This window comes from Elephas maximus, chromosome 14 (genome assembly GCF_024166365.1).
Source record: "Elephas maximus indicus isolate mEleMax1 chromosome 14, mEleMax1 primary haplotype, whole genome shotgun sequence".
Classification (NCBI taxonomy): domain Eukaryota; kingdom Metazoa; phylum Chordata; class Mammalia; order Proboscidea; family Elephantidae; genus Elephas; species Elephas maximus.
The window spans coordinates 70951235-70977013 of record NC_064832.1 but is presented as its reverse complement, the minus strand read 5'-3'; the positions used below and the strand labels follow the sequence as shown (position 1 = coordinate 70977013).

General features: G+C 37.9%; 1 protein-coding gene across 2 annotated transcripts in view; it reads right to left on the bottom strand.

The window, feature by feature from the left end:
- SLAIN1 (SLAIN motif family member 1) overlaps nucleotides 1–25779 on the bottom strand; it is a 60291-nt gene that overhangs the window by 9105 nt on the left and 25407 nt on the right. The window contains exons 3-5 of one of the 2 annotated variants that reach the window (XM_049853094.1): nucleotides 10463–10612; nucleotides 9208–9357; nucleotides 6635–6976 (exon numbers count right to left, since the gene is read on the bottom strand). In XM_049853094.1, the coding sequence (XP_049709051.1) occupies nucleotides 6635–6976; nucleotides 9208–9357; nucleotides 10463–10612 (642 nt within the window). The remainder of the gene's footprint in view (nucleotides 1–6634; nucleotides 6977–9207; nucleotides 9358–10462; nucleotides 10613–25779) is intronic. The other variant, XM_049853095.1, reaches the window with a different exon arrangement.

Below are 25779 nucleotides of genomic sequence, written 5' to 3'. Positions count from 1 at the left end.
GAAAGGAAGGGTTGTGCTTTGGAGGATCACAAACCATTGTAATATCTAAGCTTTTTTTTTTTTGCCCTCCCAACGCTACAAGGTATTTTTATCTTTATCCTCAAACACTATAGTACACATATCAGGTCACTTAAGCTTGTGGTCATTTTCCTTGAAATTAACTCAGAAAGCAAAAGATGTGTAGGCAGTCCCCGGTTTATGAACGAGATCCATTCCTGAGCGTGTCTTTAAGGTGAACGGGTAGTTAAGTCAGAACAGTCATATACGGTTCTTATTTCACACAAGGTTTGAAGTCTCTTCAATGATTGAAAAGCTGCGCTGCACGTGCAGCCGGCGAAGGCGGTTATGATGAATCTGTTGTGAAGAGGGGGTTGACCCAATCATTTCAAAGTGAGGGCAAATTTACATAACATTAACGGGCTAGCAGCTGTCCTCAAGTCACCTGGGGACTTAGTATACCTGAATGATAATTTAAAAAGTGTAAAACGCATTTCTTTTTTTCTCCCCTTTCATGCATTGCTCCTTCTACATCACATACGTCCATTAACTGCAGCCCTGTCCAACAATTTTCACCCCTTAGGATGGGGTCTACAGGAAGAGAAAGAAAATTCAGCACGTATAAGAATTTTAGACAGTGTTACAAAAGAAAGATCAGAAAAAAAATATTTTATTCACCTAGCTAACATACTAGTTCTTTAAAAATTAGCTCAACTATCACCGCCTTAGAGAAGCTTTCCCATGCACCTCCTGGCTGGGGTATCTACCATTTAAACAGTGTTTAAGTACTCTCTGGACACGTTTTTACTGCCACTGGCTGTTACGTTCTTGACCATTTCCCTCATTATCTTCTTAGGCTTATTTTTAACAGCCATAGGTCTCGTATTACCAAATTCCCATTAACGTTCATGATTCAAAGCAGCAGGCATTTAATACTTTCAGCACATAGTATGTGCCCTTATCTTGGGAAGGGCTGTGTGTTAGGAGTGAAAAAGTAAAAAACAAAGGAGAGTATTAAAGCCTCCATCTATACCTCTTGAACATCACACTAAGTGGCATGAAAAATTGAGCTTCTATCAATAAGATACTAAATTATTTTGAATATATATATACACATGTATATTTTTAAGAAACAAGGATTTAATTTCCCAGCTATTATAAAAAGTTTCATACATATAGAAATGTTGACAGATAGTATTATAAACACCTATATGTTTTCCACCTAAATCAAAAGATTGTTTTTACTGTGCCATATTTAATTCATATCCATATACACATTGGTTTACTGCCATTAAGCCATTTGAAAACTGTAGACATTTTACACTCTAGCCCTAGCAGACACACGTATCACCTGAGAATAATAAAATTCTACAGAATTACGATACTGTCATCACACCTAAAGCAAATTAACAGCAGCATTTCACAAACCAATCTGTACACAAAAATTACCAAACACCCCAAGAATGTCTTTCATTAGCTTTTTCACTCAAGCCACAATCCAATCATGGTTCACACTGTTATGTCTCTTTTAACCTAGAAGTTTCCCTCCTTTTTTTTTTTTACCTTCTCCTTTTCTAATGGCATTGACTATTTGAAGATTCCAGGACAGATCTCTTATACAATGTCTCACATTTTATCTTTGTCTGAATGTTTTCTCAAGGTGCCATGAGACTTTTCCATTATTCTCTATATATTTCTTCTTCAAGACTAAAATCACTAAGCTGTTTCCTAATTCCATCAGACTCCCAATAAGTATTTTCCTTTATATTAATGGCTATTGATAGAAAACAAAAAAAAAGGCTCCTCTTCTGACATCAGTACAAGAAAAAAAATTAAAATCTTTCCATGTAGCACATAGGCACAATTTACTTAATACTCAAAAACATCCTATAAATGTTTACTTTCTTAGCTGAACAGGTAAGGGAACTGGGATTTAGAGAGTTTAAGTAACTTGTCCAAATTATATTCATTATCAAATAATAAACCTGAGACTAGTACTACTGGCAATGTCTAAAGGCACTCCAAACAACAATAACACCCTTTGCTATAAACAACTGATGTTTTCTTAAATCTTATATGAAATGTAAGAGCATCTTTCAAAATTTTTCTTATTTATTGATCTCTAACATGCAACCTAAGTAAAAACATTATTAGCTTAATATGCAAATACAGCTCTAAGACAAAAGTCTCCTGAGTTACTAATGACCTGAATCCAAAGTTTCTGACTATGAAAGAAGTATATGCATAAGACAACAATTTTGGCCCGGAGTACTGGTAGCTTCTATCTGGAGTCTGCATCTACACTTGAGTTGGGTCCAGAAAGATGAAATAAAACAGATTCCCCAGAAAGGCAGAGTTACACACACACATACAATATTTCTCTTCACAACTGCTTTCACTGTTACAACACACAGCCACTTTCCTAACACCTACATTCATATACAGCATTAACACTGAAACAACTTAAAATTAATTTCACTAAAGCAAATAATAATCGTTAAACCTGACAGCAGGATCTGCACTTTGTATATAAGGAAACTGAAACTCAGAAAATTTTAAGTAACTTGGTTGGGTCATAAGCTGCTTAAGTGACAAAGCCACAGAGCCATGAAATTAGTCAGGCAGCCAGTTAGTACTGCATCGATCTTTAAAACCAATCTTTAGCCATTCATATTCAAGCACCAAGTCAATTTCACAAAGCTTTAAATTTGAAATATGCTACTAAAAATAAAGTATTCCAGGTGTAAATATCTAGGACTTTCTCTGGGCGGTAGGCTGTGATCCCCAGGTTGTGTCAGAAACCATCTGGAAATGAAGTACACTTTCATGTCAAACAACATGGATACATTAATAGCCATATATATGCTAAAGTTCAAGGAACCAAGAGAAATGCTCTACTTCTGTCTCTACAGAAGTCAGCAATTTATCTTCAAAGACCAAGATGTAGCAGGAAACTGGATGAATAGGCAAAGAAAAGATGCAAAGGAATTTTCTCATCATCCAAGATTCTTTATCAAGCAAAGACTGAGGACTCTTTAGGAATAGAAGAGATAACTTGTTTACCCACCAAACAGTTAATCGCTCTTTCCAGTCCAGACAGGGCCAAGGGGAGGCCTCAGGCTCCTAACACTGACTACATCCTGCTACTGATAACCCCGGGGCATTTAACACATCAACCCTAAAAATTACAGGATGTGTCAATAATGATTCTGCAAGATTTTTGATGTCTGATAAATTATTCCAAATATGCTCCTTTTAATTGTGTAACACCAGAAAATATCTTAAGGACATTTTTTAATTTTATATTTAGAATATACCCAGCAAAACAGACCAATTCAACCATTTCTACATGTACAATTCAGTGACACCGATACCATTCTGAGTTGTGCAACCATTACATCTGTGTACGATGGTTCAATGTGTGAAATTATACTGAAGTTTTTCAAGAGGTCGTTGTTGTCGTGTGCCGTTGAGTCAGTTCCTACTCATGGCAACCCTGTATGATGGAGCAGAACTCTCCATAGGGTTTTCTAGGCTGTAATCTTTGCAGAGGAGCCCCTGTGACATAGTGGGTAAGAGCTTGGCTGCTAAGTGAAAGGTCAGGAATCGAACCACAGGAGAAGGACGTGGCAGTTTGCCTCTGTAAAGATTAGAGCCTTAGAAACTCTGTGGAGCAGTTCTACTCTATCCTATAGTGTTGCTATGAGTAGAAATCAATCTTTGCAGATTACCAGGTCTTTTCTCCTGCGGGTATGACCTTTCAGTTAGCAGCCGAGCATTTAAGCACTGCGTCACCAGGGCTCCTTTTTTAAGAAGTAGGTATTACCCATATCTTATAGCTAAAGAAACTAACATTTAGAGACTTGAGAAGCCTACGTAAGATATCAATAAGTAAGTGGTAGAACAGGACAGGAACTCAGGGTGTATGGACTTCACGGCTTGTGCTCTCAACCATTAAGCCAGAAGTCCAACCCAGAAAACTGTCTTTGTATTACATTTTCCTTTGTCCATGGAGGCCAGACCTTTTAGGAAAAGTAAAACCACTACAATCAGACCCTAAACTGTGGTATATGTCTACTTTTCTAATAGGAATCATCATAGCACAGGCTTCAGGGTAACTCAATCCTTTTCATGACAGCACTTAATGAAAGTCAATACCACTTTTCTAAGGCACATCCCTGAACAAACAATGGAGTGGAAGAAAATGATCCCACTGACAATTCTAGTCAAGATGCAAAACTAGCACCTGCCTGACCACTAGAGGATGACATACTAAAACACTTGACTAAAAAAAGCCTTTAGAGAATTAATTCTAGGTGCCCTCTCCTTCAATTTTAATATGATGCTATGAATTTCATTAAACACATGGAATACACTATCTTCTAATATTGTAAGATAATAAATTAATCATTATGCCATTCTTTGGCTGCTACCATTTTCTTCTAATTTAAAATACGAAGGAACTAAAAAAATCAGAGAAATAATGAATATAAAATTTTAAATATTCTCAAATGATCTCTCAATTACCATGAATGATACTACAGATGATGAAAAGGTAAATACTAAAAACATGGTAATAATTAAGCACTAATATAATTTTATTTGGCCTTGCAATATTTTAAAATTACCTATTTGAACACCCTGAGCCCAGTTTCAAGAAATGGTACTATCTAATAATTAAAAAATATAACTGCGTATGTATGAATTATCTTTAAGTGTTTTGTTTCTTCATATGAAATGGGATTTATGTGTGAGGATCTGGCTGATTATTAGTCCAAAAATACACCCAGGCTTAGAATGTGACATGATCTATAATACAAAATTTAATTTTGTTCTTTCCATAGTTCTTGGAAGTCAAAGAATTTAACATCTGGATGTAGGAAGAAAGACAAATGATGAGGAAGGAGACAGAAAATAATACAAAAAAGGATGCCACACGCTCCAACACACCATATATATTGATTATATACATTAGGACAAATCCACTTCCCATTACCATGCGAGTTATCAGTCTCATTATTCCTATGGCTACATACAGCTATGAAAAAAAAATCCTCACAACTGGACCAATTAGCAACGCCACGATAAATGGAGAAAATACTGAAGTTGTCAAGGATTTCACTTTACCTGGATCCACAGTCAATGCACATGGAAGCAGCAGTTGAGAAATCAAACAACTTACTGCATTGGGCAAATCTGATGCAAAAGACCTCTTTAAAGTTTGAAAAGCAAAGGTGTCACTTTGAGGACTAAGGTGTGCCTGATCCAAGCCATGGTATTTTCAATCTCATATACATGTGAAAGCTGGACAATGAGTAAAGGAGAATGAAGAAGGATGGACTCCTTTGAATTATGGTGCTGGTGAAGAATACTGAATATACCACAGACTGCAGTTCAAATCCACCAGGCGCTCCTTGGAAACTCTATGGTGCAGTTCTACTCTGTCCTGTAGGGTCGCTATGAGTCCGAATCGACTCAACGGCACTGGGCATGGCCAGAAGAATGAATAAATCTGTCTTGGAAGGAGTACAGGCAGAACGCTCCTTAGAAGCAAGGATGGCAAGACATCATCTCATGTACTCTGGACATGTTTTCAGGAGGGACCAGTCTCTGGAAAGGAACACCATCCTTGGTAAAGTAAGGGTCAGCGAAAAAGCAGAAGACCCTCAAGGAGATGGACTGACACTGTGGCTGTGGCAATGGGCTCAAGTGTAATGATTGTGAGGATGGCACAGGATCGGGCAGTGTTTTGTTCTGTTGTACACAGGTCGCTATGACTCAGAACCAACTTGATGGCACCTAACAGCTGCATATACTGCTATATGGATCTTGGTGGTTCAGTGGTAGAACTCTCATCTTCCACACCCAAGACCTGGGTTTGATTCCCAGGCAATGTTCCTCAAGCATAGCCACTACTTGTCTGTTAGTGGAGGTCTGCATGTTGCTTTGATGCTGAACAGGTTTCAGTGGAGCTTCCAGGATAAGATTAACTAGAAAGCAAGCCCTGGAGGTCTACTTCCAAAAATTATTCAATAAAAACCCTCATCACAACAGTATGATCTCATTGCGCATAGGATCACCAAGAGTCAGGGCTGACTCATGGCAGCTAACAACAACATATAGATCTTAATTCTAGATGTCAGGAAATCAGAGAGAAAGACATATCCCAAACTTTCAGTAGATCTGAATGTCCACCAGCAGTACCCACTCCAAGCACCATCTTTCACATTAACCATCAGGAACACTCAGTAACAGACTGGAGGTTTCAGGAAAAGTGAGAAAAGATGTAATACAGAACCTCTGACTCCACGGAGCTTCACCACCAACTCCTCAAAGTGAACAATCTTGCACAACTTACAGCTGTACTAGCAACGACATAAAGACGCTCCATGCTTGGGACTCATTCTCAGCCAATTATATCATGATGGTTTCTGTGAAGCTATAAATCTATAAATCCAGGACACACAATCAGAAGGCTTAATTATAGGTGTAAATTTAGGCCAAATTAATAACGTGTTGATGAGCAATTTAACAAATCTGGGAAGCATCTGTCAATTATTTATATGGACCTTAAAACCATTTCTTGACCACATAAAAGATCAAGGCGTATCAAATACTAAAAAGGCATAGAACCCACCTCCATTTGTCCTATTTGGTTGCTGATCTGGAGTTTGGGCTTGAGGTGAATAATACTGTTGCTGCTGGTAATTACTGGAAGGATAATACTGAGAACTGGGGCTCCTCCTACACTCCCGAATGCTCGAGAAAGTCTGTGAGTGGGGAATTCCTCTTTGGAAAGGTGAGCATCGTGGAAGACGAGGTTGAGGTGGTGGTAAGTGATCAAATTCTTCCTCATCCTCCAGACTGTATCGATCATATTCTTGATCACTACATGTCCCCTTTTTTCCAGAACTCAGTGACACACTGGAACTATGTCTTGACACAGATGCGGAAGTAGAAGCATAATCTTGCCTGAGACCTATAAAAAAGAAATAGTATTCTCGTATGAGATATTTCTATCTAGCTAAAATTAAATTCTTACTAATCAAGTATTTGAGGAAAATCTGTAGCAAACAAATGATTCAAATAGAGAGCCATTATTTCAGTTCTCAGCTTATTAAATCCCAAAACAATAAACACATCTAGCTACCAAATGGCTAATATTAGACAATTCTGTTTTGGAAACACATTGGCCCAATTCCATTGAAGATTAGATATACCTGCTATAGCTCATATATCAAAATATATCAATTTTCCCAAATAATTCCCTCTCTAATCTGGAGAACTGCTTAGAAGACTATTCATCCTCATCATAAATAGCTTGCTAATTATAATGTTAGGTATGAGTAGAAGAAGATCCTCAACAAGACAGATTGACACAGTGGCTGCAACAGTGGCCTCAAACATAAGCAACAACCACGAGGATGGTGCAGGACCAAGCAGTGTCTCGTACTATTGTACCATAGGGTCTCTATGAGTCAGAACCGACTTGAAGGCACCTAACAACATAAGTTAGAACAACTGAAATAATCAAATCTCTGCCCAAGTAGGAATCCTTTCTGCTTCCCCCTTTTCCAACTTACAAAGTTGTATCTGGGATACAAGTATTTTCTAACGAGGTCACCTCTTTTTTGTTCATTTGTGTTACCAACATTATCTCTTTCAAAGCATGCTGATACTTCAGTCTTCAATGCTTTGGGTCATCCTAAATGGCCACTATTTGAAAATAGTCAAAACTGGAAATTTCTGGTTACTCATTTCATTGTCAATATCACAACTTTTTTTTTTTTAAGTAGTCTATCCCTGACTTTTTGCTTTTTATCCCTGACTACTTAATTTATGGGAATGACATCCAATATTTCCATCCATTTATTTTTAGAAAGAGGATGTGAATTCACTGTTAGGAATGACATCAAATAGTCACTTTTCCCTGAAAATGTGTCCTGTAAAATCCTACATAAACTTTACAATGTTTCTCAGAGTGGCCTTGACTAATTCTGAGAGAGGGAAACTGTTATGCTTAGCTGATACTTGGCTGTTACTCCTAAGGCTGGTCTGGAAAGATAACTTCAAAACAAGCACGGCCCAGCTCTGTGTCCTACGTCGTATTGTGCCTTCTGATACAAGCGACGCCCTTGAAGTAGTTCACTCCCAGAGTATTTGTTCTAACTTTATTGAAGAACCAGTGATTAACTGTGACATTTCTGATTATCTACTCTTCCACACTTACCTTGAGAAGTATAGCAATGTATTTTTTAAGTGACATTTTTATTAAGATAGCTGTACATACAGTTGTAAGAAATAATACAGAGAGATCCCTTGTGCACTTTACCCAGGTCCCCCAATGGAAACATTTTGTGAAAATCACAACCAGGATACTGATATGAATACAACCCATTTATCTTATTCAGACTTCCCAGTTCTACTCGTGTGCGTGTATATGTGCACTAAGTTCTACACAATTTATCATGTGTAGGTTCATGTACTCCCCCACCATTGAGCAGTTGCAACACCAAAAAATTCCTTGTATTGTTGCCCTTTTGTAACATCATTGACCCCCCTCCTAGCCCCACTAACTTCCCTTCTTTCTCTAAAAGTTTATCATTTAAAAAATGTTATAAAAATAGAATTATACAGCATTCAACCTCTTCAGTCATCTTTTTTCATGCAGTGTAATTTCGTGGAGATTCATCCAAGATGTTTCCTTCATCAATATTCCGTTCCTTTTTATTGCTGAGTAGTATCCCATGGTGTGGAGGCACCACACTTTGTTTAACCATCCACCTACGAAGGGCATCTGGGCTGATTCCATTTTTTGGCTACTGCAAATAATAAGCTGCTCTAAACATTTGTGTACAGGTTTCTGTGGGAACATAAATTTCCCTTGTTCTGGGATAAATGCCCAAGACAGCACTTTGCTAGGTAGCAAAGAAGTGGCATTTTTATTTATTTTTTCCCAGAAACAGCCAAACTGTTTTCCAGAATGACTGTACCAGCAATGTCTATTCATCCATGTACCTTGCTTAGAGTAAATCGTAATACTTATGATGCTCATGAGTGTGACAGAACCAGATGACTGCTCCACCTATAAAGTAGGACAGTGCAAGATCAAGAATCTAATTTTTTGCCCATTACCTAGGGAGAAAAGCCTGAACCACCCCCTTTTATTTCAAGTGGGAGTCCCACTTTTCTAGGTTAGAAAGAACATACTTTCTTCTTGCAGACGAGCCATGATCTGAACATCAGTGAGGTCTTGTAGCTTATAGCCCATGGAGATGGAATCATCCTCCAGTTCTGAAGCACTCAGCTCACTGTCTAGAGAGGACTGAGGACTGAGAGGGGACCCCCTGGAGGTGGAACCTAAAACAAAGGAAATGTGTTTAGTATTTAGGCTAAAGTACTAAACAACTGATACAATCATATACAGAATTGATATAAGTATATATAGTTCACATACACTCACTACTTTTTTCCTATTTTCATAATATCAGAAAACTGACCACCACATCACCATTTAAAGGTCAAACAATAAGCACATCTTTACATGTTTATAATTCATGGGTACAAAACCTTTCTTTTTTTTCAAATTCAATTTTCATAATTTACTAATTTGTGAATGCTAAAATATGCATCCTATCAAATGGATGCCATAAGAATACCCATCCATGTGCACTTTCAATTAATAATTGGACATACCCGCCTTTGGCAGTAATTGACCACATATTTTAAAATTAAAATTTAATCTGGTCCATTCATTATTAGTAATAGATACAAACAGTAGCACTATAAATAGATAAAAATCCCACACATAAAAGGCACACATTCATACACAGAAACATATAATAAAACCTTGATAATTTAGAGCAGCGAATAGTCATGGGAGACTTGTAAGCAACCATTAACAAGAAAAAGCAATGGCTTGAAATAAGAGGACCAAGGAAGAAAGGGCTCAAATGGTAGAAAGTTATGGGAATGGAGTTCAATGGTGAGATCTTCATCTCATAAAAAGCCAGTATGACTATTTTTTTTATTTTTTTACATAAAAAAAAAAAACAAACAGACCTTTGGTTTTTACATAGGCCTGGCTTTATAAAAAGCTTCAAGAAGAATAATTTTTAAAAATAGATATAAAAGGCTTACAGATAATCCTGAATCATAATAAAACCTAATTAAATTGTGTTTTGATGTTTAATTTTAAAGGCACATTAAGCATTTGGAAACAAGTAATTACATACACATTCGTTTGCTAAAGAGGGAAGACCGCCTACTACTCACTCTTGAAGGCTGTAGATCAACGGTGTTTGAGTACAAATTAAGGCTCGTCCCTTTTGTACTCAAAGTGTACCATACAAGCTCTCCATTATGATAAGATTACGCTCAAGCTTTTTGAGGAAAGATGAATGTTCAGGCTATGTTTAGTGACAACAGTTACAAAGCAAGCAGTGTTAAGAAGATGAAATATTACCTGTTCTTTCAGGTGTTAGTATTGCTTTATTTGAGGTTTTAGAGAAGCTGGGAGTATTAATGCCATTGTTATAAGGGCTGAGTCTTGCAACAGGACTACAAGGGAAAGCCAGCGAGACAGTTGAAGAGAAGAGATTCCGCCATCGGCTAGCTGTCACGGAAGCAGAAAATAGCAGCAGTTAGCTGTATGGAAGCAGATGTTGATTCGTCACAGGGAAAAAGAGAGGATTAAAAAAAAATGAAAAGGCAAAGCAACTTTCATAAGACTATGTTAACCAACATCTATCTTCAGAAAAAATATAAAAACAATTTGTGAACTAGAATCATATTTAGAATTCCATTAAGAAAAAATAGTCTCACCTTAATGAAACCAATACGCCTATAAGAAAATGAAATCTCATTTTGAATTTCTACATTGGAAATGTTTGCTGTTTTCCATTTCAGAACAAAGATATAAGTGTTCTACAATAATATAAAAGGTTAGTTGCAAAACAAATTCAAAGAAACTTGTAATCTTTAGAAATTGTGGGAGATGTTCTTAACACTAACTATCCGCAGTCCTCTATTTTTTCTAAGTTTATTTTCCATCCATTTAAAATCAGAAAATGTCGATTGAAATTTTTTTTTATGGAAATTTGTTCTTGGAATAGAGAAAAAACTTAAAATGACTGCTACATTTCTGAATGGCCTTGAGTCCACAACAAAATTTACGGGAAAATAGACTACAAAATAATAGAAGGCTATATACCATCGACTCAACAGCAATGGGTTTCTGGTTTTTTTACATACACCAAAATTTAATAATAGCTATTTTACATGGCAGGGTGCTGGGATTATGGGTGATCTGTTGGATTTTTCTTTATTTTCCAAATTTTCTGCATAGAGCATTCATTATTTATGTAAATTTTAAAGGCAAGATTATACATGCAATGGGGCAGATGATCTAATTCTCACATTACCTCATCTGTCCTAGTTAATACAGTTCTCCCCTTCAAAATTACCACCCCCTTATAATGTCTAAGTTCTCAGGATCATGAAAGAGGCCCTAAATAGTAAAAACTTGATTAAGTAAAACCAAACATCATTTACTCTTCCTTTACAGTATAGAAATCACTGAGCCAAAATCCACTTTTCTCAAAAGCAATCATTTTACCATGTACTAAGGGATAGATTAAATATATACACACGTACTTATTTATATATATGTGTGTGTGTATATACATACATGCACACACACATATAAATTATTTATATAAATTAGGCTGAACTTCATTTTAACCAATAACTTAGCTTACATTTGTTGGAAGTTTGACATAACTTTAAGAAATTCTGGGAAACGTTCTTAATATTAACTTCGCACACCTCTATTTTTTTCTAAAGTTTATTTTCCACCCATTTAATATTAGAAAATGTTGATCAAAAACCTTTTTCTAAATAAAAAAAAGGACGCTTTGAAATGCTTTCCCCAGGTCACCGTTAACAAGCAAGCAATACTAAAAAGCAGTCAAACAGCTGAAAAGTAAATAGTAGGATGGAGAAAAAGAGAAACTGTGAGATACGGACAGTCAAGAAAATGATCCACTCCAAAACTGCGATTCTTAAGATCCTCGCAAAATACTACCAAGGTTATTTACAAGGGTAAAATGCTTCCTTTTGTTTCAGCAAGGATTCTTGGCAGAAATACCATCACATTCTGCCAATTATGTTAAAAAAAAAAAAAGTCTTTCCCTTATATAGGTAAAAGAATGATCATGCCTTTGGAATCTCCAAGTTTCGTGAAGGGGGGCACTGCCATGAAGCCTAGCTCCTTACTTGATACAAGTCGCTGCACTTATCCAGTATGCAATTTACTGTGTTAAGCGGCAATTCCCACTCTGAGCCAGAGCACAGATATTAGAGGTGGCACATCTAGAAGTTCCTTCGCTTCTAGATATGTAGACTGAAACCCAAAATACACTGAAAAATAGGGGTTAACATGCAGCACACACTAGGTGGCTGCTCTCACATCTTAAATCTCTATTGTTCAAATTGTTTCATTAAAAATTCCATAATAAAAACAGAACTATCAATAGTCTTTTGTGACCATTAACTTGCCTAACAGATGATGTTATTTTATAGCAGTTTGATCACTCGCCAGGCAAATTACAGTGACTGCGTGTTCTCGCCCACAGATGCAGGCGACGACGAATCCCAAGTAAACAGCATTCATTATTCTGCACAATAACCACTGTGAATGGGCCACTCAGGCACAATGACACAGTTATTGTGGCTATGACAGCAAGATCCAACTAAGAACACAATTAGCATCTATTGCAAGAAAGAATGCTCTACATTGTCCTTTAGTATTGAGAGTTAAAAAAAAAAAAAAAAGGAGGAGGATTATTCTAGAGGCAAGCTAACAAAACAGTGATGCTATATTAGTGCCCAAGTCTGTAGTGGAGGAGAGGAGCCTGGGGGCTGAGGACGGAAAAAGCAGCGGAAGCTATCGTATCCTGGCTATTCTTCACTAGGTAGCTGGAGGATTTCAAGAATTTTGACATTTAACAGGAGACATTTTTACAAAGAATTAGAAAATTGAAAAGAGCCTTCTTAAAAGGCAATTTTATCATCTTTATTCAGTCTGATCATTCTTTTATAATTTCTCATTTTTGTTGAGAACATACACAGCAGAACATTTACTAATACAAAAATTTCTACATGAACAATTCAGTGACACTGATTACTTTACTTAAGTTGTACACCACTTTCGCCCTCCTCTTCCGAGTTGTTCCTCCCCTGCTAACATAAACTCACTGTCTCCTGAGTATCTAATCTTTTGAGTTACTATTGCCGATTTGATCCTATATAGATCGTTCTTAAAAGAGCACAATTCTCAAAGCAGACCTTCTTTACCAGCTAAGCTAAATTATTGTTTGGTTTTAAGAGGACTTCAGGGGATATTTTTAGTTTAAGGTTTAAAGATTATCTCAGGGCAATAGTTTTAGGGGTTCATCCAGCCTCCATGGCTCTATAAAGTCTGGGTTCCATGAGAATTTGAAATTCTGTTCTATATTTCCCCCTTTTGATCAGGATTCTTCTATAGAATCTTTGATCAAAATGTTCAGTAATGATAGCAAGGTACCATCTACTTCTGGTCTCATGGCAAAGGAGGCAGTTGTTCATGGAGGCAATTAGCCACACATTCTATTTCCTCCACTTATTCCTGACTCTCCTTCCTCTACTGCTGTAGGCAAATAGAGGTCAATTACTGTCACTTAGACAGCTGCCAGAAAGCTTTTAAGACCCCAGGTACTGCACAATGAACTGGGAAGTAGAACAGAAGCACTAAACATGATACAAGGCTAACTAACTGGAATGCCCCATGAAACCATGACCCTAAACCTCCAGGCCAAGGAACTACATGCTATGAGGTGTTTGCACATAAACACCCTCACCAGCTACAGTTTTCATTCCCCGCCCCCTCCGCCCCGAATCGGGATGTTAAATTGTTCGAAAGGCTCAATGATCATCAGCCTTTGGTAAAACACAATTTTACCAAAGGAGAAAATGGCTGACAGAGGAACTTCTAACCAATAACAATTAAATGTTTCTGTACTTCAAAGTACTTTCTGTAAGAAAAAAAACAAAAAGCCAGCCCAGCTGCCATCAAGTCAACTCCCACTCATGGCAGACCCATGTGTGTCACAGTAGAACTGTGCTCAACAGGGTTCTCAATGGCCAATTTTTCAGAAGTAGATCATCAGGCCATGCTTCTCAAAGTCGGAAGTGGCCTCTACTATGTGTTTTTTCATTAAATTCCAACCTCATAGTGCTGGCCCAGTTCAACAACACATAGATTAAATGAATTATCCTTGGAAAAGTTTTCTTTCAGAAACGTCTTAAGCCAAACTGCCTCAAAGAACATTTCTTTCCTCGTGCTCTCTCTAGTCCTACTTACTGTTATTTTATTGTTGGTAGGTGCCATGGAGTTGATTTTCATCTCCTAGTGACCCCACATAACAGAGCAGAACTGCCCCATAGAATTTTCTAGGCTGTGATCTTTAAAGAAGCAGATTTCCAGGTCTTTCTCCCACGGAGCTGCTTAGGTGGGTTTGAACCACCAATCTTTCAATAGAAGCCAGGCGCTTAATCACTGCATCACCAAGGTTCCTATATAAAGTCCTACTGCAACTTCCTTCATGAAGACACTCATCACCTCTCACCCAGATTTTTGAAACCTGTCCTTCAACAGGCGTCCAGTCACTAACACTGTCCTCACCAAGTCTGTTTTGAACATCACCATCAAAGTTGTACTAGTCGTGTATTATTTTAACTGTGTTATTCACTTCCATCAAAGTACTGCAGTGGGTTTTCATCAAATATGAGACCTTAAAGGTACTAATAATTGTCTAATAAACATATACTATTGAAATGAATGTGATAAAGTTATTAACTGATACACCATTTTTTAATGCAAAAAAAATTTGAGATTGGCTAATGATCTATCATTTTATTTTTTGTGCATCTTCAAAGTTGTCTGTCTTAAAAAAAAAATTACAAGTTATCTGTGTAGTTATTTTTATACATTAAGCAAAACATAACCCCCAAAACATGCTGCAGTGATGATAATACCAAACAGCAAATCACAAAGGACAAATGACAGAGTATGTTTAAAAAAGAACTTAAATTTCTTTAATTCCCCACATTAAAAATGATACCTCTTCACCCCTCAAAATTCTATTTACCTCAAAAGTATCTCTAGAAATGACACTCCTACCATGCTTTGATCATCTTTGCCTACTAAGTACCTAGACCCATAGTCAATATTCAAAAATTTTTTGAATATATATCCTTGCATATAATTAAATCAAATTTTAGAAAGTGGCACTATTTTAATTCACATAACAGAGAAAATAATAACTGATCTAGTTAAAACATGAATTGATCAGATGAAAATCTTACTGATAATCCTCAGAATGTTAGCACTGCATGGCACTAAAAGAACCCAAAAATAAAGTAACTCTATAATATATTTTAGAAGTGCTGGTGGCATAGTGGTTAACAGCTTAGCTGCTAACTAAAAGGTGGGCAGTTCAAATCCACCAGCCGCTCCTTGGAAACCCTGTGGGGCAATTCTACTCTCTTCTATAGGGTTGCTATCAACCAGAGCTGACTCGACACAGCACCTAACAACATAATACATTCTGGAAACATAATTATTTTCTCCACTTTGTTTTCATTATCGAGCTAGTCATCTCCATACCTAATACAACATCTTCTAGCACACAGTATGCACTCAATAAATCTGGAATGTGGTCAAAATTTTACCAAGTTGACTCACATTTTATTACCTCCTCCTACCACTACTAACTTAACATTAAATTATTATTTCTTAAACTTCAAACAACTACAATTTAATATCATATCTTTGAAAGTAAATGTTAGTCTAATTAGACATTTCATTCCCGCTAGAAACTCAGTGAGGAAATACAGCTGTAGGAGTATTTCATTAATACTTCCTAGTAACTTGCGAATTGTTGAACTGATGTGTGTCAATCTTTGGATTTTCAGCCAAATTTTATAATACTAATGAAGACCTGTGATTGGAATGATTAACATACTGACATTAGTTAAACTATAAAAACAGGAGATGCAACCTAGCATGAGCTAGCTCCTACAATGCTGCATTGCAGTTAAAATGAAAGACTGCGCCAAGCATACAAACTGGCAATAAGCCATGCAAGAAGGCAGTAAAGCTTCCCCAAATTCTTTTTTTTTCTATTGTGCTTTAGTTGAAAGTTTACAGCTTCAGTTAATTTCTCATTCAAAAATTTATACACATATTGTTTTGTGACATCGGTTGCTAGTCACACAATGTAACAGAACACTTCCCCTTTCTACCCCAGTTTCCCTGAGTCCATTCGTTCAGTTTCTGTCCCTTCCTGCCTTCTCATCTTGCTTTTGGACAGGAATTGCCCGTTTGGTCTTGTATATTTGATTGAACTAAAAAAAGAAGCACGTTCCTCATGTATGTTATTGTTTGTTTTATAGGCCTGTCTAATCTTTGGCTGAATGATGGATTTCAGGAGTGGCTTCAGTTCCGAGTTAGCAGGGTGTCCGGGAGCCGTAGTACCATAGTTTTGGAGGTTACTCCAGTCTCTGTCAGACCAGTAAGTCTGGTCTTTTTTTGTGTGTGTGTGTGAATTTGAATTCTGTTCTACACGTTTCTCCTACTCTGTCCAGGATTCTCTGTTGTGACTAAGAGCAGTCCTTAGTGGTAGCCAGGCACCATCTAGTTCTTCTGGTCTCAGGCTGGTGAAGTCCCCAAATTCTTTAAATTCTACCATTTCTTAGAATCAAAGAGATAGTCCACAAAACTCTAACAGCTGGAATTAAGTTTAGTGGACTTTCTGCAAATCCCGCTGTCAATAGTGTAGCATCTGAGTTGGCTTGAGCCAAGCAAGATAATTCTGGAGGACAGTATCCTCCCTCCTTCTAGTGGTTTTTAACATTAAGAGTGCAATTTTAATCAGGGGGGAATTATTTGAGAAAACAAGGCCTGATCTTCTCTCTACTTCTCCTATCCTTCTCTTTCTCATCTAAGAACAGGACTTAAAAAAAAAAAAATTGTAGCTTGCAGAGATTATTGGGCATTCTCATTTGCCACATTCTATTACCTGTCTGTCCTGCAAAGCAGGTGACCTAGACTGTCATCACTCCAGAAGGGTGGAATGACCTAAGCAGTGTGAACAAACCAGCCTAAAGCAGCCCTAAAAATGTTTTCTTTCCTCGGTTTTTAATAATTCTGGTGAGAACTCATTAGAAACAAATTATAGATCTGCTTTGTTAAAATTCACATTCAACTGCTTCATAAATAAGTCATGGATTTCTATCTTTTAGTTCGTGACTCTTCTTACCCATTGCATCGAGTAAATTCCGACTCATAGAGACCCTATAGGACAAAGCAGAACTGCCCCATAGGGTTTCCAAGGAGTGGCTAGTGGATACAAACTGCCAACCTTTTGGTTAGCAGCCGTAGCTCTTAATCACCGTGCCACCATGGCTCTCTTCTTAGCTACCCAAATTTATATTCTCTGACTTCTCCCCCCAGTCCAGATACTGCCTTGAGGAGCTGGGAAACTATCTTCTAAATCTTACAGGGAAAACCCTGTGCATCCCTGAACCTTAAAAATGTGAAGTGCTCCAGAACAATCCAGACATTTACAGGCTATATTGAGTCATTCCTTCACTCAACATTTTCCAACAGATACCAAAAAACATTAAGGTCAGTCTTCAACTGTTACCCAAATCTCTTTCATAGACACAGATGGCTCCAGTCTTTCTGGGAAATCTGCTGGGCTCTATGCTCCCACATACTTTTTTAATCATTTCTCCATTCACCTCTAAACATTTGAGTAGGCAACCACTATGGTAGTAGCTACAAAGTACCAGATACTGAGATAAATAAAATATGGTTATTGCTCTTCCTTCTGCCCACTCCAATTCCGAAGACCAGATATTGTGAAAGATAAGATAGTAAGACAGGAGTATAATACGATATAGTAAGTGATGTAAAAGAAGCACACTCACAGCAAAGTGAAGATAATGATTAACTTTGTGAGAGAGCCCAAAGATTGCACCAGAAGACCTAATGTTTAATATGGCCTAGGTGAGTTTTTTTTTTTTTAGAAGGCTTAGGAGCTTATCTTCTGGGATGCAAGGTCATTCTAGATAGAAATAACATGTGCAAAGGCATGAGAAAACAGATATATTCAGAGAATGGCAAGTGTTGTTAGGAATGAAGCACAGGGTATATGGGATAAGAGTCAAAGCTGGAACGGTGACAGGGTCAGTTTCTGGACTCTCATATATAGTATACACTTTAATATACAACTGAAGTGTTTTGACTTTGAGAAGAAGAAAGACATGGTCAGATATATTTTATGAAGATGATATAAATAGCCACATAGAAGATGCACTAAATGGGCACAGAGGCTGACAACTGGGAGACCCAGTAGGAAGCCCTCATGGCTGACCAAGTGAGACATGACAAGGTCCAGAACTAGAGCATTAAGAGAATTTTTGGTGAGAACAGGTTGAATAAGCCATACCTGAGTTAAAGTGTGGATATCTGGTGACCCAACAAATACAGGGAGTAGTGAAAATGGAGGAACCAAAGCTAACACCATTTCTAAAGATACTGACGACATCATCCACCAAGACAGGGAACATGGGATAAGCATTTTTTAAAAAAAGAAGAAAATCAGTTGAATCTGAGATAGTCATAGAACATGCCTTTCCTGGGTGCAGGCAAGAGCTAAAGTTCAGGAAACGGGCTTCAGAAAAAAGAAATTCAAGGTACATCAACAAATAGGTGTTAGATGGAGCTGTAGGCATAAGTGAAATCACCCAAGGAGGATGTACAGAAGGAAAAGAGAAAGGGAAGAGGGAAGCAACATTTAAGGGGGGTGGAGGGGGGATCAGTAGAGGAGACTGAAAAAGGTCATTCAGGGAGGAGAATTCAGGCAGCTCAAGGATTAGTGCAGCCAAAAAAAAGACTAATGAAGGAGAGTTTCAACACGGGAGGTATAGTTAATAGTGGGAGAGGTCATGTAAGATGAAGACAAAAAAAAAAAAAGGCTATTTACTATGACAATAAAGTCACTGATGAAATCAAATTTGATAGAGGAGTTAAAACAGAAAATAATGACAGTAGGTGAAGCAAATATATTTGAAGGAAGAAATTACTCTTTCAAGAAGAGATGTGGATATTTCAAGAAGAGCTATTTTGTCCTATAAAAATAAGGAGAAAAAGAGTTGTAGCTTGAGGAGTGTATGACTCAAGGGAAGATAATTTTTAGGATAAAGGAGACCTACATGTTTACAGAAAGAGAACAGCATCAGTAGAGAAAAGAGGAGTCTACAGAAAATGGGCCTGCACTGAAGGTAGATCCTGCAGACCAGAAGGAATGGAACAGACAGATGAGGTACAGGAGCAGGTGAGGCAGAGAGAATCACCTTGGCAAAGAGGGGCATTTCTTCCTCTGAAACACTGAGGTAAAGATGGAGTACAGAGAATTCGGAAGATGAAGGTAGGCTTTATAGCTTCTTTTATCTGTAAATTAGAGGGTAATAAATACGCCAAGAAAGTAGAGGCTGGGGTCAAGCACCTCCTTAAAGTAGTAAGGGCCTCAAACAGCCACTACTAGTAACAAGAAAAACAGCTAACCAGGAACAAGTGAAAGTGACTGCCTACATGAGTCTGGATGGAGGATGGCATCCAGTATCAATACTAATCTCAACATGTAAACCTAAACAAGATGTTTGAAAACTTTAGCAAGTATCTGTTTTATGATTTGGTAAAGAGCACTTATGTCCCAGGGGTTCAGGTTTAGATAGTAGAAGATCAGTGTGGTGGTCATATTGTTCACGGAGATGTCAAAGTGAGAAGGGAAAAAACAAAAATCCTGGTCATTGAAGGTGATCTGCCTCTGGGAAAGTCTGGAGCTTTTGGGTAAGGTAGAAGAGTTAGATGGTGGTTTAGAAGGGCTAGATGATTATACTCAATGAGTCAGAGATCAGAGCCACAGGCCAACACAGGGGGTCGACAAACCTCTTCTGTAAAGGGCCAGCTAATAAATATTTTAGGATTTGCTGTCCAGACAGTCTCTATTGCAACTACTCAACCCTTCCATTGTAGCAAGGAAGGAGATATAGTAAATGGATTAGTGAATGAGTATGGCTGGGTCCCCCAAAATTTTATTTATGTATGCTGAAAGTTAAATTTCATAAAATTTTCATGTGCCACAAAATATTATTATTTTGATTTTTTTTTTTTTTTCTCCACCACTTATGGCTGAAAAACGTGAAAATCATTTTGAACTCCAGGGCCATACAAAAACAGGCAGCAGGTAGGCATGGCCATAGTTCACCAACCCCTGGGCTAACACACATGCCAGTTTTATAATATTCATTCTGAAAAGGGTATAGGCTAGAACTATGCTGCAAGGGCAAGACAGGTTTTGAGACAGTGATGGCTGATGGCATACTCCTTTACTGTAATGCTCCAGAACATATTATAATACAAATCAGCAAAAGCCTAAAAGGACACTGGGCTAAGAATCCAGACATCTGAGTTCCAGTCTCCATTGTGCTACATACTAGCTCTGAGATTTGGATCAAATCATGTAGTATCTTGGTGTTTCAGTGTTCTCATTTAAAAAAGGTATGTGTGTGGGAAGGTATGAACACGACGACGATGAGTCCAAGATGAAAGTTTGCAGAGTGCATTCACAATCTGTAGGAGCCTTGATGACACCATGGTTAAGCACTCAGCTGCTATCCCAAAGGCTGCCGGTTCAAACCCACCCAGTGGCTCCATGCGAGAAGACCTGGCAATCTGCTCTCATAAAGATTACAGCCTAAAAAACCCTATGGGGCAGTTCTACTCTGTTATATAGGGTCGCTATGAGTTAGAATTGACTTGACAGCACCCAAACAACAACATTCACAAACCATAAAGCATTTTTTAAAGGATACTATTCTAAAGTTAGATCAAAACTTGTACAAAAACAGCTGCAAATTCTGAGAAAAAATGTTCTAGGTGCTAGATGGGAGGAAGGAGTCTGAAGAAAAAGTCCACTCTTTCACTTTTTCTAATTCTTGTCAGTCTCATCTAGTCTTCTCAAAAAAATAGTCATGCTTTTAACAAGATATCTAGACAATGTCATAGATGTAGGCTTTCCTCAGATGTTATCACCTCAGAGACAAAGTATTAAACCTTGAAACTTTAACCATTCCATCAGGATAGGTCAACAGTGCTTAATTGTTTATCCAAAGACTACCTCAGAGGGAGCAAATGCTACATTTTAAAGAAATATGGTTTCTTCAAAATGACAGTCTCCTAAAGTCATGTCTTCGACTCTTAAGTAGTAATGCTCATTACCACAGAGTACTAGAAAGTAAGGAAAAGAAAGCAGGACAAGATTAATAGACTTTCCACCCTGCTTTCATTCTTTCTTTATACAACAGGCAGACAGGCCTGAGATCTAAGCTACATGGAACTACATGGTCCTTTATTAACACCTGTGAGCAAGTGGTCTAGGGATACAAGAAGACATCAATCCTTTTAATATATTTTATTCTCTGTTATGGGATCTGGAAGTTTCATCCAGACCACAACGCACCCTACACATACACACCACCAAGACCGAAAGATCTCCATTTCCACAAGCCATACTCTCAAGCACAAACTAGGTGATCACATTCTCTACAGACCTAGAGCCTACGGAAATTCTTGGCACATAAAAAAAACAAAAACCAGTTGCTGTTGATTCTGACTCATGGTGACCCCACCTGTGTCAGAGTAGAACTGTGCTTCACAGGGTTTTTAGTGGCTGACTTTTCAGAAGTAGACTGCCAGGCCTTTCTTCCAAGGCACCTCTGGGTGACTCAAACCTCCAGTCTTTCAGTTAGCAGCCGAGGGTGTTAATCATCTGCACAACAAAGGTACTCCTGCTTGGTACACAGATACACTCAAATGTCTGGACTAAATTTTAACAAAAGGATTAAAGAAACTTGCTGTTGTTGCTGGTTGCCATTGGTCCTGACTCATGGCAACCCATGTGTGCAAAGTAGAACTGCTCCATGGGGTTTTCAAGACTGTGACCTTTTGGAAGCAGATCGCCAAGCCTATCTTTCAAGGCATCTCTGAGTGGGCCTGAACTGCTAATTTTTAGGCTAGTAGTTGCACACTTAACCGTTGATGCCACCTAAAGAACCTAGTTGAAGTTATTATTTTACTGACTCACTCTTATAAACTCGGAGATGAAAGTTTTCTGGAGAGGCCATACGTTCATATTCAGTAAGCACTGCAGCCTTTGCTTCAGCTTGAGCAACACCTCTCCCCCTTCCCCAACCCCAAGTAGTGACATACGGTTTGCAGCTTATCTGATCCACTACTTATTTGTTGGGTAAACCTGAGTGGCATTCATTTCTCCACATCTCTCCATGACCTGATAAATAAGCATATGGGATCTAGGAAGCCCTACTACTGCTTTTGAAACAGATGTCCATAAGTCCACTTACTCTGACAGACACAAAACCAAGGGGATTCAACTACCATGAATCTTCTGGTGTGTTCATGTAAGAAGCAAAGCTAACAAATTAGTAAATGTCCCTCCTTATTTGGTATTCTCAAGAACTATTTAATCGGGGTAAATTAGTTATAAACCCCAAGTCTCTCAATCCTCAAATTATAACTAGAAAAACCTACTAGAAGGTTAATTTGTATCTTGCCCCATAGTTCCAGTTTATTCAAATTTCTTATTCTTCAATCTTTTATGAAGTTTAAATGATAAAAGTCAGCAGACAGGCACCAAAAGGTTAAGTGCTGGGCTGCTAACTGGAACAATGGCGGTTTGAACCAGCACCTCTTCAGAAGAAACTGTGGCAATCTGCTCCCGTAAAGATTACAGCCTACAACACCCTGTGGGGCAGTTCTACTTTGTCACACGGGGTCTCTATGAGCATAAATCAATTGATGGCACCTCTAGTTTTTTTTTTTACAGCTTTTAGGAAACCCTGGTGGTGTAGTGGAAACCCTGGAGGCATAATGGAAACCCTGGAGGCATAATGGAAACCCTGGAGGCATAATGGTTAAGAACTACAGCTGTTAACCAAAAGGTCGGCAGTTCAAATCCACCAGCCTCTCCTTGGAAACCCTATGGGGCAGTTCAACTCTGCCCTATAGGGTCCCTATGAATTGGAATCAACTTGACAGTAACGGGTTTAGTTTTTTTTGGTGACAACCATAACAATCCTTACCCACAGTCCTTTGTGGAAAACAGTACAAACCGTGAGAGTCAACTTGATTTCTTATTTTCTTCTTTCTTGGCAACTGTTTTTTAGAACTCATGCAATCTTCTTCCTTCTTTAGGGTACATAGGTGGCAAAACATTTGAAATCTTTGCATAACCAAAATTTCTTCATTTGAAACCCACACTTAATTTTTACCTGTGTAAAAAATTATATTTTGAAAATAATTTTCCCTCAAAAGTTTCAAGGCAATATTCATTTTTCTCCTGGCATGCAATATTACTTATGAAATGTCTGAGGTCTATTACATTGTAGACAGCCTATTTCTTCCTTTGAATATGTTTAGGATTTCCTCTTTAATCCTGGAAAAATTTAACCACGATGTCTGGGTGTACATCTTTTTTCCAAGGATACTTCTATACGGAGCCCTGGTGGCAAAGCAGTTCTATACTAGTTCATATTGAACACTTGTCTTTCTTGAGCACAAATAAAGTTTATTCTATTATTTATCAATTTTGTTCCTCTCAACCATCTGTTCCTACTTTTAGAACTCCTATTAGAGGGTAGAGCTCCTGGATCTATCCTCCCCAACTCATAACTGCTCTCATATTTTTCATCTCTATCTTTTTGGGGAGATTGCTTTGCCTAACTTTTGGATAAGCCATTTGGTTCTTAATTCTCTCCATTCCTACTTTAGTACCTCCAAGAAATTAAAAATGACTAAAAAAAAAAAAAATCAATGATTTGACTGCTGCTTTTCCCCACAGCCTATTCTTGTTTTGAAACTATACTACTCTCATAAATCTCAGGGCACTAAGTTCTCTATTTCCTTAATTACTTGTTTCCTACAAAATTGGTTCATTTATTTATTTTGTTCATGATATTTGTTTTTCCAAAAATCCCATGAGGCTTTATTGCTGGTTCCTACTTATGAATAAAGACCATGTTAATCTGTACAGGTAACTAGCATGAGTTTCTTCTGCACCTGTACAGGTATTACCCCAATAAGCCATAATTTAAATAAGAAAACTGACAACAGACATTATATAAATGGATGGGTTAGTCAACAATGAGGCTTCTGCACCAAGGACCCTGAAAATACAAAGAAAGGAAGTCTTTATTGTAGGGGTATGGTGCTTTAGAATTCCATCCAATTCTTCTCCCACCCTCGGCTCAGGCTAATGTGGGCATCTGAGTTATCTCAAGTTCTGCTTCTCAGCCAAGGGCAGGGGTCCCACAGGTGGATCTCATCTCTCTACCCTCTTTAAGAATAGGTATCAGGCTTTACCTTGAAGAATAAATATCCCCATCAACTGCAGTCATCATGTTTAGTGCTACTCACATCCTAGGAACTTCTACCACCAGAATATAATTTCTACTGATCCAACTTTCCTCATCTAAAAATGCTATAAAAATGTAAAATATCAGACTGAGCATGAGTACATACACATATGCATAAGTATTATACACACACACAAGATGACTACAAACCTGAATTTCAAAAGGCTGATAGTTTTATACACACATACACAACACACATACTTTCCCTTAAAATATGGTCTCACTGCTGTGTGGAAAAAAATTAAACTCACAATTAAAAATCAACAAAAGCTCCATAACTCAAATAGCATGAAGCTTATTATTATATAAAAGAGTAAAGGCCCACAGTATTATAAATAATTGAGAATATAAACAAATCAAAGCTTGACGTTTTCAATGTAAATTAAGTGTCATGAAGTGTTTGGCCACATTTCAGACTACAACTTCTTACATGAAGTCACACAAGAAATTCAGGATATTAATGCGAGAAGCAGAAGAAAGTATTCCCAAGTCTATTTAAGTTAAAGAATTCCTCTCAAAAAACAGTTAACACCTATCTTTAGCACATTTTAAAACAATTTCTAAAATAACTATTTTACTCTCCACATCTTGCCAGATTTCAAAAAAAAAAAAAAAGGTTCAGTCTTCTAAGACAATTCAGACACAATACCCTGTGGCTGTCCTGCTCAGGGTCTTACCACTCCTTTGTATAAAACCATTCAAAGGTTTCCCAACCCCCTGAAGATAAAGTCCAGAATTCTGAACTGCCCTGAAAACTCCGCAAATCTCCCCAGGGTGACTTACAGTCATTCAGCTCCCATTTTCTCCCTCTTCATCTCCCTCCGTTACATTCCCACCACAATGGCCTGCCAGTTCCTCACATGTCACACGTTCTGTCCCATCACATCGTCTTTCCACACACTGTTCCTGTGACGTGAGCCACTCCCCCGTCTTCCCTCTGCTACAGTTAACGGCTTCACTCCTGCTGACGCTTCAGGTCTCAGCTGACATGTCACTTCCTCAGGGAAGCATTCCGTGACCACACCCCTCAAACTAGGACAGGTCCCCATTTGCAGCACCAAGCTTGTTTTAAGATAAGAAGATGCGCTAGGCTGCAGGCTCTAAAAGGCCTAGTGCTGAGTTTATTTTGTTTGCCACTATGCCCTTAGCAACCCTGGGGGCAGTTCTGTTCCATCCTACAGG